The 20,891-nt window shown below is 34.3% G+C and overlaps 1 protein-coding gene across 1 annotated transcript in view; it reads right to left on the bottom strand.

Annotated features, from left to right (window-relative positions):
* Positions 1-20,891, bottom strand: part of LOC148300826 (uncharacterized) — a 63,850-nt gene that overhangs the window by 31,437 nt on the left and 11,522 nt on the right. Inside the window, exons 2-3 of the mRNA XM_088274269.1 lie at positions 10,734-11,693; positions 510-604 (exon numbers count right to left, since the gene is read on the bottom strand). Coding sequence (XP_088130395.1) covers positions 510-604; positions 10,734-11,580 — 942 coding nt within the window. The 5' untranslated portion in view covers positions 11,581-11,693. The remainder of the gene's footprint in view (positions 1-509; positions 605-10,733; positions 11,694-20,891) is intronic.

Raw genomic sequence — 20,891 nt, forward strand, 5'->3', positions numbered from 1 at the left:
GTAATATATATATTTTTAATTAAAAGCAATGTCAACTTTGTGGTATGGTAATATAACATTCTCCTTATCATTCATCGTTCACTTTGTGTAATACCACTTTAATATCATATAATATACTGGTATAGAATTTTTACATGTAAATAAAACTGGTCTTTGTTTAGATAATCTAGAATGATTAGAAATAAGTAACACTCTCCTTGTCATTCATCGTTCACTTTGTGTAATACCACTTTAAAATCATATAATATACTAGTATAGAATTTTTACATGTAAATAAAACTGGTCTTTGTTTAGATAATCTAGATAAATTACAAATAAGTTACACTCGTATTATCATTCATCGTTCACTTAGTGTAATCCAAATTTTGTATATTAATAGCATTTAATTTAAAAAATATTATTTATATTTAATATTTGAAGATGTAATAGTTTCAACAGTAAAATGTCAAAATATTTTATGAGTGAAATCGTATGGCGTATTGATGGTGATAAAATGGGAAAGTACTTACAGCCATTTCTTCACTTCGATATGTCGCCAGAGAGCCTCTGTCCTGCAGTAATACGCAGAAATGTGGCTGCCAATCTGCTGATGCTCCAGCCTCATCTAAAGGAAAAGAAAAAAAACAGATGAATGAAAGTAGACTGATAAAGAATATAGTAAAGAAAGAAGAGTGAATAGGGCACTAATATCTCTCTTCTCCGTCATACTCCTCATTACTGAGGGTTGTGACCCTTATGGAAGCAATGACTCTTCTCCAGTTTTCCCTTGACTGCGCTGCACGTAGCGCTCCAACCACCGAGGTGCCTGCTGCTGCCTTAACTTGATCGGTGCATCGTGTGGGGATCTTTCTTTCCCTCTCTTCCCCTCCAGGCTACCGTTTACAATCAGTGATTCCAGGCTATCCTCATTGCCACACGCAACGTGTACAAAGAGCTGGCGAATCCGTCATGTACAGACATTGGCCAGAGACAAGCCAACCCAGCACTTAAATCAGTTATAGCAAATAAAAATCCAACAGCAAAAGCCAAACTGGCAGTACACAATAAAGTCTTGATTCTAACCGTGATGAGTGAAGGTGAAGCATGGAGTTGGCAAAAGAAAGATGAAAACAGACTGTTGAAATGCGATTGGTATAAGGAAATAATGCAAGGCCGTGAAGGGCGTGTTGAGATGTTTTGGAGATGCGGAACAAATGAGTGAATAGAATCAGAGAGAGCTTGAGTAAAACTTGGCATGATCAAGTATTTCAAATACTTGGGCGTGATCAGATCAAAAATCTACGTAATCGGAGGGCCTGTATTGGGGGTAGCTATGTCAGGGCAGAAGAGTGTGGCGTTCCATCCTCTCTGTCTACACCTACAGAGAATGGTGTGATATCAGTAGTAAAAGCAGTAGTGGTCAGGAGTCTGAATAATCGGCAACCATGTACCTACATATGAGGAGATGTATAAACGTGGAAGAGGTGAAGATTATTTGCAAAGACAGATAAGTGTAACGTTTTTTTTCTCTCTGCCCATCCCTGCGGAGAGACGGCGTGATGGTAAGTTCATTTTCAGTCAAGAATCATGTATTTTATAGTGTCCTTTGCACCATTTAGTGCAATATTAGCCCCACAAGGCAGTATCCTTTCAAATTAATGAACAAATTCAAGGGAATAGTTTCGTAATTTGTAGAGTCAAGTATGATAGCAGTGAACAAAGGCAATTGTTTTAATGAGTTGCAGATGGCTTTAATTATCCTCAATTGAAGAGTAGACTGGCGTCTGCTGGCTCTGCATACATTCTATGCAGCGTGACCAGATGAACGAAATATACAAGAACGACGAAGAAGACTTTTAGAATAGTGATATTTGACGAGTAAAATTTCAATTGCAATGGACAGATATTACTTTATTTATTGATTCGGCATTAACTTTGTGGTAAGACACGTTACAATGATTAAGGAAACACGTGTTTTTATACCACTTGAGAAATTTAATGATAAGAATGAAAGAACATCGTAGCGGTCTTGTTAGTAATTATTTTTCGGAATTTGCAAATCACATATATATATATATATATATATATATATATATATATATATATATATATATATATATATATATATATATATAAAACCCTTATCCGCACTCCAATGGTGCATAGGGCACTGCTTTATATAAACGCAGTGTTATCTTGATTGTCTACACATGAAGGAAAGGTGATCAGCCCTCCGCTTCAGGTACCAGTCCAGGGTAATATTGAATAAATATTACAGTGAAAAAAATCACTTATATTTATTTGACCCCCCTGGGAATCGAACCCGGGACCTCCAGAACGGTAGCCGAGTGCGCTGACCATTACACTACGGAGGCGGACAAAATCACATAATATTGGGTTGATGCAAAAGTAATGACCGTTTTTTATGATCCCAGGTAAAAAAAATTTTTTTCATAAATTATGAATCGAATCTTCTTTTTTTATGATTCCATTGTATAAAGGATGCTTTCCCTCTACTTTCTATTTAGTTTTGGCCTGGCTAGAGTACAGTAATAACCCCTTGTATTTTTTCAAAATGTCGTTCGATAAAGTGCATTTACGTATTGTTTACTTTATGAATTCCGTCAAGACAATACCGCGAGTGTGGCAACCAAAAACATTTGTGAAGTGTATGGAGCAGATGTCATCAAAGTTCGACAGGTACGAAGATGGTTTGCAAAATTCCGATCTGGAGATTTTTCACTCATTGATAAACCACGTACCGGGGGGCCATTGAAGTCTGATGACGACGAATTAAAAGTCATAATTGACACCAATCCACGTCTAACCATCAGGGAGATTGTGTCAATGATGGGAGTCAACCAAACAATCGCATTAAGACATTTGAAGCGTATGGAAATGGTTTCGCGGTACGACGTTTGGATACCTCATCAATTGTCGGCTGCCAATTTATTGGATCGTGTTTCAACGCGCGTTGTTTTGAGTGCGAGACAAAAACATGAACCTTTTTTGCATCGTTTGGTGACGGGAGATGAGAAATGGGTCGTGTACAACAACGTGACAAGAAAAAGACATTGGACTATACCTGGACAAGCCCCATTAACAACTTCGAAGGCCGAAATCCATAAAAAAGTTATACTTTGTGTTTGGTGGAATAATAAGGGTATTGTGTATTTTGAACTCTTGGAACAGGATAAGACAAGTACAACAGAACGATATTGTCAGCAATTATCCAAATTGAACATGGTCCTTCAAAAGGATAGACCAGAATTGGTAAACAGAAAAGGGGCAGTGTTTCATCACGACAACGCGCGACCACACGTGGCTATGATGACCCAACACAAGCTAAATGAGTTAAATTGGGATGTTATCAAGCATCCACTGTATTTTCCAGATCTTGCTCTTTCTGATTTTTATTTATTCCGATCACTGCGAAAAAAAATTTATGATGAAAAAAATTATTCAATAGAGCAGGTAAAAACATCCCTTACTTCATTTTTTGCATTAAAATCCGCGGAATTTTATACTACTGGTATTAATAAGTTGATAGAAAGATGGAAGAAGGTTAAAAGAACTGATGGAAATTATATAATTTATTAAATAAATAATACACAAGAAAAAAAAAATAAAAAAAAATATATGTAAAAAACGGTCAAAACTTTTGCATCAACCCAATAGATACAAATCACTCATTCCACTCTCATAAATTAAAATTATTACACCTTGTTCCAAACAAAGGCTAAATTATGAATTATTTATAAAATTTTAAATTCCAAAAAAACCTAAATTCTTAAAATAATTTATTAAATAATATATTGTTTCAAAATTCATCACCTTTGCTTTCCATTTTTCCAGTCCTTAATAAAACTCAAGTCGTATAAAAACAAGTGTTTCCTTAATCACTGACAGATATTACCACATCAATTAATGTCTGCCGAATCAATTATTGAAATTGTTTATTTACAACATTTTGAGCGTGTTCATACTTGCTATAAATAAATTAATTGCTCAAATAATAAAATAAAAATAATAAAATGAAAAGGATATTTTCTAGCGTTTCTTGTGTATGTGATTATAATCCAGGATTCGGACCTCACATACAAGGAAAGAGTTTTTGCTCAAAGTTAACTAACTAACTAACTAACCATCACGCCGCTTCCCCGCAGGGGTAGGCAGAGAGAATAGAACACCACACCACTCTGTCCTTGCAAACATTCTTCGCCTCTTCCACGTTCATGCATCTCCTCATACATACCCGCCGATTGTTACGACTCCTAACCTGACCACTTTCAAGTATTTGGCATACCTGATCGTGCCATGTTTTTCTCGGTCTTCCTCTGCTTCTTTTCCCACTAATTTTCGCCTCATAAATTTGTTTTACCGTTCTTTCCTCACTCATTCGTTCCACATGTCCAAACCATCTCAACACACCTTTCTTAATTTTATCGATAATGCTTATCTCAGCTTTGCATTCCTTCAAAGTAAGTTAGTTTAATTAGATTTTAGTTAGCCGTTTGTTAGCCACGATATATGAACCCTTCGTATAAAAAGAATACTCATTTCTCTTGACGCATATATGGCTAAAATATAGCATACTTTAAAAAAAAGTATGTAATGGTTCGTTAGATAATTCCGTATTCCATGCATAATAATTTTCTATGATCACGGTGGTTGGTTCTGACTCTAGACGCCAGGCATGTGTGTATGGAACTGCTTGCGAGATTGATATACTAACATACATGTAATAAAATGTGTATTTTCTATGCCTTTCCATTAATTTCCGTTTCACTTTCAAGTTCAGTCCATTACAGAGACATTGGAGTGTGCAAATGCATAAACTAAGCCAGATTTCTAATACGTACACACTGCGTCTTTAGATTTTATAAAGTGCAAAATTCTTATTTTTTTACAACATTTTGAGTGTGTCAAAATACTCTTTCACAAATCTGGATTATCTTCAATTATAGGGGTTATTTTTCTTACTCCTATAATTGGAGATAATACAGATTTGTGAAAAAATATTTGGACACACTCAAAATGTTGTAAATAAATTAACTGGTCAAATTATAAGCTAAAATAATAAAAATGAATATGATATTTTCTGGCGTTTCTTATATATCGCTCACTCCTTTCAAGAACGTCATAAATCAAAATACTTGATTTTTCAGGAGAACGTTTTTAAGGTTTATAAATATAATACAATATATTAAAAATAAATATCAAGCCACTTACTGAACTTTTAACAGTGCAACAGATCTTTTTAGGTAAAACCAGAAGGTTTTTTCTCCATTTGAAAAATATTTAGTTTATTTAAAAAAATAATTAAACAATACCTTTTCTTCAAATTGCAAAAACAACACTTTTTACCCTGTAGCGGGTAAATATTAACTTAAAAATATGCCTCTTTTGCTGGGATATAGTATATTTTCTGGGCGTTCCGAAAATATGCACAACTGAAAATTTACGATTTTTGATTTATGACGTTCTTGAAAGGAGTGAGCGATATGTGATTATAATCCAGGATTCGGACCTCACATATTAATAAGAGTTTCTTTTTAATGAAAAGCTTGTTTTCGTCTCGCCAATAGATGTCTCTACTGTAATTCAAGTGAAGCCAAGCACTGTATTTCGAGTTTGATATATCTAGAAGTTCTAAGAACTTGAGTAGTGTGGTTGTCAATAATGGGTAGAATTGGTGAATGTTACACTGTGTTAAGTGATCACTAAAACCAGCCTATGACGATCGTCAGACCCGTAAATGCCCAGACTTCCATATTCTTATTCATCTTTGATGAGATGTCTCCTATAATTGGAGGTAATCCAGATTTTGTGAACAAGTATTTGGACACACTCAAAATCTTGTACATTTTATTTTAGGTTATAAAAAAGGACACTGGAAAGAAAGATCAACACACAGCCATTGCCTTTGTGGGATGTTTTTTTGTTTGTTTTAAAATAATGTATATTTTTTATACTTGTAATTACAATATATGGTGAAATGCAAAATAAATAAAAAAAAACCTGCATTATATCGATGCCATCGTGCATACCACGTGCCGCAGTGGAATCAAACAGGGAAAGTGTCAATGTCCATAATATGTGAAAATCTCGTTATAGTATGTTATATACTGGTTCTATGACCGATCATTGCCCTCTTATACTTCTTTCTGTGACATTGTAACGACTAATTGGTAATTATTAATTTCTTATTACTAAACTAACGATCACAACATTAATATTACCCAACATTGCACTTACACCTATATTGCGACATCCACCATGGTCTGTTGTACTACCAGGGGTAGTCTGATTCAGGCATTGGTACATCTACCATACACTGTTCTACCATTCAGAGAGTAGTCTGACTTCTATACTATGGTACTGCTCCCTTACACTTATTCCAAATTTAGGTACATCTACCGTTCAGGAGGAAGTCTGACCTTATCCAGACATTGGTACATCTACCACACACTGTTCTACCATTCAGAGAGTAGTCTGACCTCTATACTATGGTACTGCTTCCTTACACTCTACACTTATTCCAGATTTAGGTACATCTACCGTTCAGACGGTAGTCTGACCTTATCCAGACATTGGTACATCTATTATACACTGTTCTACCATTCAGAGAGTAGTCTGACTTCTATACTATGGTACTGCTCCCTTACACTCTACACTTATTCCAAATTTAGGTACATCTACCGTTAAGAAGGTTGTCTGACCTTATCCAGACATTGGTACATCTACCATACACTGTTCTACCATTCCGAGAGTAGTCTGATTTCTTTACTATGGTACTGCTCCCTTACACTCTACACTTATTCCAAATTTAGGTACATCTACCGTTCAGAAGGTAGTTTGACCTTATCCAGACATTGGTACATCTACCATACACTGTTCTAATATTCAAAGAGTAGTCTGATTTCTATACTATGGTACTGCTCCCTTACACTCTACACTTATTCCAAATTTAGGTACATCTACCGTTCAGAAGGTAGTTTGACCTTATCCAGACATTGGTACATCTACCATACACTGTTCTACTATCCAAAGAGTAGTCTGACCTCTAAAGTTTCGTTATAAAATGTCTGATTGTTTTCTGAATTGTAGTTAACCAGACAATAGAAATGGATCTTCCTCGAAGGTTATCTAGAAGAAGACCAAGGAATTCATGGGTGAAGCAGAAAGATAACATGATTCGAAGGCATGGCCTAGGTGACGTTGTCCAGGACAGAAGGCCCTATAACCCGAGGACGAGGAGAGCTGACCCCAGCAGTGTACAAGGACAATAAGCTGGGATGTAGCCAGGAAGAAGAATATAGAAGAATGGTCTCTGAATAGATAATTTAGGAATTTTTCAAATTATGAAAGAAGAGAGGAAACTGATTTTATAATTTTGAATAGTTGAATAGATATTTAAATTATGAGAAATACCTATTTAGTCGACCAATCACAGCACCAGTATGTAATAAAAAAGACCAGTCATCTTCACGCTCGGGTGAGCGGGTTAGCAATGGAATCAAGGCCTGCAATAACCCTTTAGCGCTTGCTGATATATTTTTATTTTCTAAATATTAGTATTTCTGTAAATTAAAAAAAAAATTGGCATCTCAATATAGATGAAGAAAAATATGGAAGTCTGGGCAGTGTGTAAAAATGATCTTGCACACATCCAAATAAAAGGGTCTCTGTTAAATTGAACTTTCTCAATTCTACATAGATGGCTCTTGTGAACTCATGTGTACTGTGTCATGTGATTAATGATATATGTAGGACATTTTGATATCTCTACATAAATGAAGAAACAATTGAAGTCTGACCTGTCATAGACTGGTTAAGTGATCACTATACAACATTGATGGGCGTTGTAAACTAATATGTACTGTGTCATGAGATTGATCAATATATCTAGGAGTTCCAAAATTTGAGTAGTGTGTGATTGACAACCGTCAATCATGTGTTGAATTGAACATTTGGTTCAAAAACTTAAATATGTAAGTATATAGGTTTTTCACTTTAAACTGGACGTTTTACAAACCAAATTAAATGCCTTAAAAATCAAATTGGACGTTGTACAAAAATAATTGGATGTTATATTGTATTTCATAAAAAAGTTATTTAAAAAGAATATTTTGAAATTTATTCATATGTAGTACTCAAAGTAGCATTGAAAACTTGTCTGAAAGCTTGAGTACACATCGCAGAGACTATGAAAGCGCGCCGCACAGGCTTGCCAACTGGACGCACTAGCTAGACTTAAGAATAAAATATGTGGGCAGGTACTCACACTGACGATATATCGTGGGTGTACTGGCAAAAAACGTTGACTCGAAAATTTGAAATTTTGAATTATAATAATAATAAATTTGGATAACTTATATAGCGCCATTTTCGTAAAATAATACCTCAAGGGCGCTAAATGATACATATTATGAAGTTTTCAACGTTCTACAAACTGGCAAAATACACTGAGTAGATGGAAATATCATAACCCATATAAGTATGTGGTTTTACAAGTAAATCAAACATTAAATTTAATAGCGGGTATTTCACCCAGGCTAAAAGCTTTCAATTACAGGGATTATTCAAACAGGGATTTTAGAGTAAACGTATTTTGCCAGTATACCCACGATATGTACTACCAATATTTATATATTTTTCTAACTTCTAATTTCTAAAAAAAAAAATTATAAAATACAACACAAGTTTAATTTTTTATGTAAAATGTCCAATTTGAAGGTAAAATTCTGTATATGGTCGGTTTTACAGGGTTAATGCCTGATATGTACAACACGTAGCAGACCACAATGCATATGATCGTGTGTGGACGGTATTGGGTGTATGATAATAGCATCACTCATGCGGCTAATGGCTGCAGCGTTTCCTATACTTAATACATTGTAACAACTGGGTGGATCACAAAAAATGTCGTATTAAAAAGTCTGATTCTCACCCATATAAATGATAATATGTAGATAAGATTCTCCGATAAACGATGTATTATACATGTTTGAATGGTGAAATAAGGAAATAATGCAAAACTGAGATAAGCATTATCAATGAAATTTTTAAAAAATGGGTACAGATGGTTTGGACATGTGGAACGTATGAAAAACGGTTAAACAAATTTAGTTGAAAAAGAAGCAGAGGAAGACCGAAAAAAACTTAGCACTATCAGGTATGTCAATTGCTTGAAAGCGGTCAGGTTAGGAGTCGAAATAATCGGCGGGTATGCATGAGGAGATGTATGAGCGTGGAAGAGGCGAATAATGTTTGCAAAGACAGATTGGTGTGGCGTTCTATTTTCTCTGCCTACCCCTATATGGAAGCGAGGTGACAGTTAGTTAGTTTTATTTGTATTTGTAATAATATATATATTTTATGTATATTTACTTACAGGTTATGAGCGAGTGTTTTTGCCTAGAATTTTCACTCATGAATTACATGAAATTATAGTAACTTTAAACATAAAGAGTAAATCCACTCACAAGTAGGCATAGGCTATGAAACTTATAAAGTTGAAACCTGAGTAGGGACATGATAAACGGTGTTGCATAAGCCGTAGCTAGACTTCAGAGTCACTTGGACGTTAGGTAATTAAAAAAAAATACAGGTTATGTATTTTTTTTAATATTTATATTTTGCCTCTTCTCCTTGCCTATTATATACAAGGATTTATGGCATATTTAGTTTATATGACTTAAAAATGATAGTTTATATGACTGAAATCATTGACTATCTTACTAGCTTAATACTGCCCTGAAAAAATCCCAAAGGATTTTAAACTTGGAAGTATAATATATTGACTAGTTAAAAATCACTAACTGCATTGGTGTTTATTTTATTGCCAGGCAATAGTGACTTAAATGGCCCTCCTGAACATTTTACGTTTTGGTAGTTGGTCACTTTCTCCTGTACGACTACGATATGTCAGGCAGCTGGTTAATTTGGGTATTTCAAAACGGAAGAGGTTACTCAGAGTTACTTGCCACTCCGTACTGTGGTCGAGGCATAAAAATGCAAAACAGTTAATGTGTTTTTGCCGCAGAAATATTTTGCAACATGTGTTACAGTATTTTGAATCATGTTCTCCAGAAAAATGAATTCCAGGAAGTTGATACAGCGAAAACACGCAAAATGTTTTGAAATAACCTAAAAATACCACAAACAATAGCATTCCTCTTGCTTTGCACCCGCTTCTCGGCATCTTCCGGAAATGTGTATCAAATGCGTACAGTATCGAACAGATTAATTGAAACAAAACTTTTTTTTCGTATTTTCAACACCCTGTAAAAAACATGTTTTGGGAGTGTTCCTCGTATTATGGACCAGGGCTGCTTCTTTCAGTAACTGAGATGATGAATAGCGAGAAGTATCACCCAATTCTACTGGAAAATATACAACCAGAGATACAAAAACGAAGGTAAAATGGTAATAAAATTTCAGCTGGATTTAACCCCCTGCCACAAATCCAAAAAAATTATGAAAATTTTCACACAAAAACAATTAACTGTATTAATCATTGTAACTGTATTAGACTAAAAATAATTGAAAATCTATCGGCAATCTGTAAGAATCGGCTCTCTACTACGCACTACGGTGGAAAAACTCATTTTGTCCACAATTCAGGTATGGATTCATTGTAAATTAAGCCATCGACCAAAAATACATGGCTAATTGTCAATTGGGCTATCGACCAAAAATAATAAATTTATACTATATTAATAAGAAAACACTGTGATGATAAAACATACCATTCTCTGCAACGCCATCTGTCAAGACGTTGAGAAGTCCAACTATGACATTCCCATCTCCCCCGTGATCACAGTCGAAACTCTTCGGACACTCTTTGTTCTCCATTTGAGTACTGGCTGGCTCGAACAACGCGAGATCCAACCCATCCATGTCACTTCTACCAGACAACCCATCATCGTCCCTGAGGATGGACTTGAAGTGATCTTCAGGACTGTCCAAGAGCTTAGGGGACCTCGCACACGCTCCATCGGAATTAGGTTCGCAACAGCACGTGTCGGAGAACGGTTCAAAGTCCTTGCAGTCGAAATCGCAACGTTCGAAGCTGTCGCACGTAGAAGTCGAGAGACACTCTGAACCGTCAGTGTTAGCCTCTTCGAAATATTCTTGCCCATTGTTGGGAAAAAACAGACTTTGAGCAAACTGCTTGTCCGCGTCTAGCTCTTCAGTTTCAACCGGCGCCAACTGAGGAGGGTCATCCAAGTTCGAAACAGAACCTCTCCTATCCTCATAGTCTGCAAAACTCGAAGAATCTGTTAAAAACGACGAAAAATCAGCCGATAAATCTGCTTCTCTGCAGAAAAAAGGGTTTTTTCCTTCAGCAAACCCAAATTTTTTCTCGCTTCCGAATTGGAAGTTGGAACTCAATGTATCTGTCATCGTTTTGGGCTTCCTGGAGCCAGTGTTCGACTTCTGGAAGTCTGTCGGTATGATGGATATGGCGCTGGTGACCAATCGCGATAGGCTGTTGGTGGAGTTTTGCAGAGAGTTCGAGTGCTGCTTCTTACCGGCCTCTGAAAGAGAGAGGCTCTCTCCGGCCGAAAGGAGGTTCTGACGCCAGTTTGGCATTTTATTATCATTTTACATAATTCGATCGATTATAAGTAATGTTCGAAAGTTTTCACTTATTTTTTAATCACTTTACACCCATGTCGGATTCACTCAACATTTAACGAGAATTGCTGAAAAAAAACATTTACTTATTTGGTGTAACACTAGGTAGAATCTACTTAGTCCAAAAATGCAAAAATACCTACTACTAATGTCCCTTACTGTGTTTTGCGTTTGGACAGTCGTGTTATTGTCTTACGACTGCACACATAACATCAAACATAATTATTTTGAGTTCATACATTTATTTGATAATGTATTTATCGCACACCTAGGTAAAAATTGTATCAACTCAAAATTATGTTTTTTTTTAGATTATCACGTATTCGGATTCTACATACAAAGGCGCATATCGCCCACTCCTTTCAAGAACGTCATAAATAAAAAATCGACAATTTTCAGTTATGCATGTTTTCGGAATGCCCAGAAAATGTACTATATCCCAGCAAAAGCGGCATATTTTTAACTTAATATTTACCCGCTACAGGGCAAAAAGTGTCGTTTTTGCATTTTGAAGAAAAGGTATTGTTTAATTGTTTTTTTAAATGTACTAAATATTTTTTTAAATGGTGAAAAAACCTTCAGGTTTTGCCTTAAAACATCTGTTGCGCAAAGTAAAAAGTTCAATAAGTGGCTTGATATTTATTTTTGATACATTGTATTATATTTTTAAACTTTAAAAACGTTCTCCTGAAAAATCACGTTTTTTGATTTATGACGTTCTTGAAAGGAGTGAGCGATACATAAATTCATCCGATTTGTCAATATCTTAAATATTCTTAAAAAGATAGCACTACATGTTCCTTTTGGTGAGTAAAAAATCCCATCACCCCTGCACTGAAACTGTTGTAATTTTAATAACTGCCATAAAACCGAGCGGGGTAGACATACGTTGGTGGTACAAATCAGATTTATTTCGATTTGCGACAAATTTGGTGATCAGATCTTGATCGAATGGACAAATCGCTCACTCCTTTCAACAACGTCATATATCAAAAAACTTGATTTTTCAGGAGATCGTTGTTAAAGTTTAAAAATGAAATAAAATGTTTTAAAAATAAATATCAAGCCACTTATTGAACTTTTAACTATGCATCAGATCTTTTTAGGTAAAACCTGAATGTTTTTTCTCCATTTGAAAAATATTTAGAATATTAAAATAAAATATTTAAACAATACATTTTCTTCAAAAGGCAAAAACAACACTTTATGCCCTGTGGCGGGTAAATATTCATTTTTAATTTGTAATGTTTTACATAGTAAATACCACTATTTCTTAAAATCTACTGTGACACGTGTTTCAATGCATTCCGCATCATTTTCAAAAATCGTATATTAAGTTAAAAATACAAAGTTAAAAACACGGTAAATATTAAGTTAAAAATATGCCACTTTTGCTGAGATATAGTATATTTTCTGGGCATTCCGAAAAAATGCACAATGAAAAATTGACGATTTTTGATATATGACGTTGTTGAAAGGAGTGAGCGAAATATTCACTGCTTTATTTGGAGTTGCAACCATTTTGATGACTCAGGTACGCGAAAAAATATGTTTATTTTGACTTATTTCATTTCAAGTTGAAATAATGAGAGAAAATTTTTTTAAAAATGTTGTACCATACAGTGGTTTCTCAAAAAATCATATTTTTAGAATAATTAGACCATTTGTATGACATGTTTTAAAGAAAATATTCTTTACTTTAACTTTTTTACTTTTTACTCTTTTTTTAATATTCTTCATTGTCCATTCATAAAAGAAAACAGGAAACTTCTATTACATAAGGCGGCATCACTATACGTTTTTCATCTCTCCTGAAAAAAGTTTTTTTCAGTTGATACTCTATTGATCTAAGTGTGCTATATATTATATATTGATTCGGCATTAACTTTGTAGAATGACATGCTGATTATTTGAAAATAAAATAAACACTTTTATAATAGCACTTATTTTAAGTTGTATTATACATTGAAAACCATGGGTAGAACTGATGAATGTTACACGTGTGTAAAGTGATCACTCATACCAGCCTATGACGGTCGTAAGCCTCGTAAATGCCCAGACTTCCACATTCTTCTTCATCTCTGTTAAGATGTCAAAAAATAATAAGAATTTACCTAATGTCCTCATGGATAAACCAAATCTAATGAAAACAAATAAAATCCACTAAAAAAATGACGCAGGCGAATTTTATCGTTACGCAAGTTGCGTCACCGAAAAATATTGTATAGCAACAAAAAATATTAGAAGACAATAATAGCATTAATTATTTGTTTAAAGCGTATCAAGATACTATATTTTTAAATAAATTACACAAATAATTACATGTATCGAAAAACAACATGTAAAAAACCATATGCACCTATGAATGGATGTCTAAAACCACACTAGACCCTCTTTTTACACGGTGGATTCGTTTCGCGAAATACAGTGTAAAAAAGAACGGTGGTAGCTGTGGTCCTAAAAAAAAAAGTAAAAAACATATTTACACAAAAACCGAAAAAAAAAAGAAGATCATAATGATTATTATCATGTTATTATACAGACCTGAATGATGGAAGTTTAACTTCTGAAACATGTAGTCTATAATAAAACTCAAGTGGTAAAACACAAGTGTTTTCTTTAATCATTGTAACATGTCTTACCACAAAGTCAATGCCGAAACAATAAATAAAATAAAGATCATTTTGAATCTCAGCTTGAACTCAATATGTAGAAGAATGTGAAAGTCTGGGTATTGACAGGGCTTGTGACTCGTCATAGGCTGGTTAAGTGAACACTTTACACACGTGTAACATTCAACATTCTACCCATGATTGACAACCACACTATGGTTAATCATGTGTCAATCATGGGTAGAATGGTGAATATTACACGCGATTTGAAGAAGTATTGGTATTTACCAAGTAAAACTTAAATTCAAAATAAATAAACCTGTGTTGAAAAGTCGAATGGTGAGCATATCGCTCACTCCTTTCAAGAACGTCATAAATCAAAAATCGTCAATTTTCAGTTGTGCATGTTTTCGGAATGCCCTGAAAATGTACTATATCCCGGCAAAAGCGGCATATTTTTAACTTAATATTTACCCGCCACAGGGCAGAAAGTGTTGTTTTTGCATTTTGAACAAAAGGTGTTGTTTAATTATTTTTTTAAACATACTGAATATTTTTGAAATGCAGAAAAAACCTTCTGGTTTTACTTAAAAAGATCTGTTGCACAGTAAAAAGTTCAGTAAGTGGCTTGATATTTATTTTTAAGACATTGTATTATATTTTTAAACTTTAAAAACGTTCTCCTGAAAAATCAAGTTTTTTTATTTATGGCGTTCTTGAAAGGAGTGAGCGATATGTCCTCTCAGGATCTTTAAAAACTATGCTTCTCAGCATTGTATGTCCCTACTAGAATCAACATCACACACGCACACACATTCATTTGCTAGATCTACACTTAATAGTTTGTACTAATCTTTATGTTTCAGTTGTAAACTATAATTGGCTTGTTTAATGTATATCTTTTAATTGTTTTGTTTTACATATGTTGCTGTTGTTAACCCAAATAAATAAAAAAATAAAAAAAACAGTAGCAAGTACGTGCAAGAATGCACCACTGTGTTATTACGAAACCGCGATAAAAGAAAATCTAGTCTATGGTAATATTATCTATGGCGCACGTTCGTAATTGAAGCGTTCCACGTTTCACGTTTTAAATTCGAATATTATCAAATTCGAACGAGTGTTCCACTCACTGAGATAAAGCATGATTTTATTACGCATTAATCATAGACGAACGCTCGTCTGCCATGGATAAAGTGTTCTGGTCTTTAATTTACTTGCAGGTAGTCCGTCGAGTACCTAGGTAGGTACTCGACCGAATCTGGAAAATTAATTTCTATTTGCGAAGGGTTAATGATGTCGAATCGATAAATGGTCAATGTTATAATAGACATGGGCGATGAAAATTAAAAAGTGAATTACAAATCGATATATTAAAAATAAGTCGTTATTTGATTCGGTTTTTTATTCGGTCATTTAACGCTAACCAAGCCAATAGGTAGCAAGTAATATATTTATTTTGTATATTAAAAGCATTGTTAACTTTGTGGTCTGGGACTCGCTGCTTTACTCGACAAAAACCAAGTGTCGTCTCTTTAACGCCTGCATCCTAACAGTGTTGCTGTACGGATGTGAGTCGTGGCACCTCACCAAAGCTCAAAGCAAAAAACTAGCAAGTTTTGAAAATAGGTGCCTGAGGCGAATACTGGGTATAAAGTGGTATGACTTCGTCAGGAATAACGATGTGAGGAGAAGAACTCAACAGCCCCTCATACTGGAAGTCCTGAAGAGAAGAAGGTGGACATGGTTGGGACATGTCCTTAGAATGTCACCTGAGGGCATCAACCCCTCATGTCTCTTCTTCCAACCCCGAGGATTCCGGCGCCCCGGAAGGCCGCTGACGACCATTCACCGACTATACTCAGCGGAACTTCGAGACGCCGGACTGACCTGGGTGGAAGCCAAGGAGATGGCGCGTGACAGAGTGACTTGGAGACGACTCGTGTTTGCCATATGCTCTACCTAGGGAGCGAACATGGAAAGAAGAAGAATATAACACTCCTTATCATTTATCGTTCACTGTGTATAATACCACTTAAAAACACTATATCACGACTATCGGTTTCGGAATAATTATTCTATCATCAGGTCAAATAATCATATACAGGATGTACCATAATCCGACGTATTCCTTTTAAAGGGCGTTAGGCCAGCTTTTGACTCGCCAAAAAATGAATATATGACCTCAGTAAAAATGCCTCAGTTTTCCAGATATTTCCACTTTTATGAATTTTCCGAATATCTACGCCTTATATCAGTTTTTTGAGTGCCACTTTTTCAATTTTTCATATTTTAGGATTCTATTTTTTTTTCATAATACTGAATAAGTATTCTATTAATCACAGTCCAAAATATTAGCAATACTGGCTTGCCTTGGCGGAAAAATAATATTAGTGCCCGGTCAATGATTTTAAAAGAAATTTTTAGGTGACTAACCTGGCAAGTTATTTTTAAAGTTTGCTTTTAAAATAATTTGCCAGGTTAGTGTCATTTATTTTTTTTCAGGGTGAAGAGTCAAAGTCACATAAAAATTTATTTTAAAATCATTGACCGAGCATTAATTAACTGAAAATAATTAACTTAACGGAAAATTCATATATTTTTTTCAGAGACCCACCAAGCGACCTTGTGTGTCTTGCCGGTAGAGTTCTTTTTACATATATTTTTAAAACAATTATTTCAACATAATATACATACAAAAAAACGTTTTTTACGATTCTCATAGTAGTAACTCTTGATCATTTTTTACCCATTTCTTTAATATACAAGTTTAATTTTTTTCGTTTTAATTTATTCTCAGATATGCATTTGTGCCGTAAGTCGTCTGGGCAACTCGGGTTTCATAAATAAACACTTCTGGCGTCTGCAGTGCGCTTTGAGCTGCATGGTAATGGGTGTGTCATACCATCTGGTCATGCAGGGGTCGCAAGTACACGGTAACACAAAATCGTAAAGCCCTCATGAGAAATACAGGGTGTAGTAAAAAAAACTATTTGAATTTTTTGGTGTTAATGAACTCAGTATCGAATATCAGAGCATTTGTGGGCAGCAATGTGGTCTTTAGATTGTAACATTGAAATTACTTTGTAGGACTACTGTGAGTTCATATATTTAAGTATCGTAATCAGAGAAATAAAATGTTTATTTATATTTTTATATGATTATATGAAATATATTTAAATATCGTCGTACAGATGAAAGTGGCCAACTAACAAAACGTAAAATGTTCAGGAGGGCCATTCAAGTCACATTTGCTTGGCAAGAAAATAAACATCAATGCAGTAAGTCATTTTTCACAAGTCAATATATTATACTTCCATGTTTAAAATCCTTTGGGATTTTTTTCAGGGCAATATTAAGCTAGTAAGATGTCAAATAGTCAATAATCGTCTTTTAGTGAAAAAAGCACTTGGTCACTTTTTTCTGTATGACTACGATGTGTATGAACCAATTTTGAAACATTGTTCTTGAATCACTAGAACTTTACTAGAGACATCTATCGGTGAGATGAAAAGAAGCTTTTATTGAGCAGAAACACTTTTATTAGTATGCGAGGTCCGAATCCTGGATTATAATCACACACATAAGAAACGCTAAAAAATATCATTTTCATTTTTATTATTTAAGTTTATAATTTGACCGGATAATTTATTTACAACATTTTGAGTGTGTCCTAATACGTTCACAAAATCAAGAGATTATCCAGATTTTGTGAACAAGTATTTGGACACACTCAAAATGTTGTAGATAGATTTTTTTTTAGATAGAAGACTGCCGAATCAATGAACGAAATTTATGGATAATGCTTATCTCAGCCTTGCATCCCTTCCCCATTTTACCATTCCTATTATTGACAAAAATTGCTTCAATACACATATCGCTCACTCCTCTCAAGAACGTCATAAATCAAAAATCGTTAATTTTCAGTTGTGCATGTTTTCGGAATGTCCAGAAAATGTACTATATCCCAGCAAAAGAGGCATATTTTTAACCTAATATTTACCCGCTTCAGGACAGAAAGTGCTGTTTTTGCATTTTGAAGAAAAGGTATTGTTTAATTATTTTTTTTAAATACTAAATATTTTCAAATGGAAAAAAAACCTTCAGGTTTTACCTAAAAAGATCTGTTGCACAGTAAAAATTTCAATAAGCGGCTTGATATTTATTTTTAATACATTTTATTATATTTTAAAACTTTGAAAACATTCTCCTGAAAAATCTAGTTTTTTTGATTTTGACGTTCTTGAAAGGAGTGACCGATAAGTAGATAGGTACCTACCTAATTGATACTTAAATAGGAGCTCACACACGTCGGTGTTTTGAGTTCGCAAAACTACTAAATATGTCTGACAGTCTGACGTTAGCGACAAACATCCGTTTTGTTTTACCGTGAGTGTGAGGTATGCGGCGGGCACAATGCTCGCTGGAGTGGCCATCACACCGCTTTCCTACACAGGTTATTTTTTAAATTATTTTCGAACTTATCATCATCTTATCTACACAGTTTTTATAAGAATTACTTGAAATTGTTTTTTATTCTTCTTCTACCTATTATCAGTTGGCAGAGATTTGATAACTGTGAGATTTTTTTGAAATTTAAACTAACTAATTTATTATTAGATTAAAACCAATATTTTTAGCTTTTCCACTTTTTTATTTGACCAGCAACCGGGTTTCGTCGTTACCGACATCATCAGACTGGTGATGTCGGCAACGACGAAACCCGGTCGCTGGTCAAATGAAAAAGTGGAAAAGCTAAAAATATTGGTTTTAATCTAATAATAAATTAAAAATGCAATTCCATCACGAAGTGTCAGTGGATAATATAAATCTATTAAACTAACTAAGTAACTAACTAACTAACCATCACGCCGCTTCCCCGCAGGGGTAGGCAGAGAGAATCGAACGCCACACCACTTTGTCTTTGCAAACATTCTTCGCCTCTTCTACGTTCATGCATCTCCTCACACGTACCCGACGATTATTAAGACTCCTGACCCGGCCGCTTTCAAGTATTCGACATACCTATTGTGCCAAGTTTTCCGCGGTCTTCCTCTGCTTCATTTTCCACCTACATTCGTCTCATAAAATAATTTTAAAAAACTTAAAATATTGTGAACCATATTATTAATGTTGTGTCATGACATTGATTGCTTTTTTTTGACATCTCAACATATATTAAAGAAAATATGGAAGTCTGGATATTTGCTGGGCTTATGACCTGTCATATGCTGGTTAAATAATCATTCCAACATAAACCAATCTACTCATGATTGAATTAATGACTAATTTTGCAGGCGTGTAAAGTGATAATTTAACCAACCGATAACAAGTCACAAGCCCTGTAAATACCCAGACAACCGTATTCCTCTTTATATATGTTGAGATATATTTTTAAAATAACTACCTAATAGAGAAAAATCTAGATTTGTGAACATGTATTTGGACACACTCGAAATATTGTGCATATCATTGACGTTGTATTCGTCAGCTTTCTCTAGCCTGTAAAACCGGAAATGCCAAAAGGCGCGCTGCGATGACAACCGCCCACGTGATATAAATATTTAATTTACCCGCCATAAAACAACAGACGAACGCATCCCTTTAGAACTTTTTCAAAAAAGGACGAATGTGATTCGTGCTCAAAAAGGTGCGCTGCGCTAGCTGTCAAACTTCAGGCGGCAATACCAATTTTAACAGAACTTTAAATATTTGGGGACCAAGTACTTCAACAACCTTCCTACAGACATAAAAAATTGAAGACATTAAAATACTAAAAAAATAAATTAAATGAATTTTATTTAAAGCTCACTCCTTTCAACAACGTCATATTTCAAAAATCGTAAATTTTCAGTGGTGCGTGTTTTCGGAATGCCCAGAATACTATATCCCAGCAAAATCGGCATATTTTAAACTTAATATTTATCCGTTACCGGGCAAAAAGTGTTGTTTTTGCATTTTGAAGAAAAGGTATTGTTTATTTTTTTTAAAAATATAAGTACTTAATATTGAAGTTCACCAAGTGGCTTGATATTTATTTTTAATGCATTTTATTATATTTTTAAACTTTAAAATCGATCTCCTGAAAAATCAAGTTTTTTGATATTTGACGATGTTGAAAGGAGTGAGCGATATATATATATATACATATATATTTATATATATTTAAATATATAATATTGCACACGTTGAGAAAATGCGATCCCCCAGACCAATGTTCGGTTTTTTTTATGTCAGACTTTAGTTTATGAGGAATTTGAGCAAATTTGTTTTTGTAACTCGTAATAATAAACTGCTAAATTAAAACTTCAAGTGCTATGGGTTATACGACCATTTCCGCCAAATGTTTAAGAAATTACAGGTTATTTAATAAACTCTGTATGGCTAACAATAAAATATGACTTATAAGCTGGCAATATTATGTAAACACGTGTGTATGATTAAATATCGTATATTTTCATAGCCATGCATGACCCAACTTTCACGATGAACGCAGAATCGTAATTGCGTTACAATTACATTTATATTCATAGAGTACTTATATTATATTTAAAAAAAACTTTATGTATACATAATTCGTATATGTATGTAGTTGCAATTATTGTAAAAATAGAAAAAAGAGATAATCGGTAACCCGCAATTTAATTTTCTTTA

This window comes from Brachycentrus maculatus, unplaced genomic scaffold (assembly GCF_059751285.1).
Source record: "Brachycentrus maculatus isolate JH-2025_06_01 unplaced genomic scaffold, ASM5975128v1 h1tg000653l, whole genome shotgun sequence".
Classification (NCBI taxonomy): Eukaryota; Metazoa; Arthropoda; class Insecta; order Trichoptera; family Brachycentridae; genus Brachycentrus; species Brachycentrus maculatus.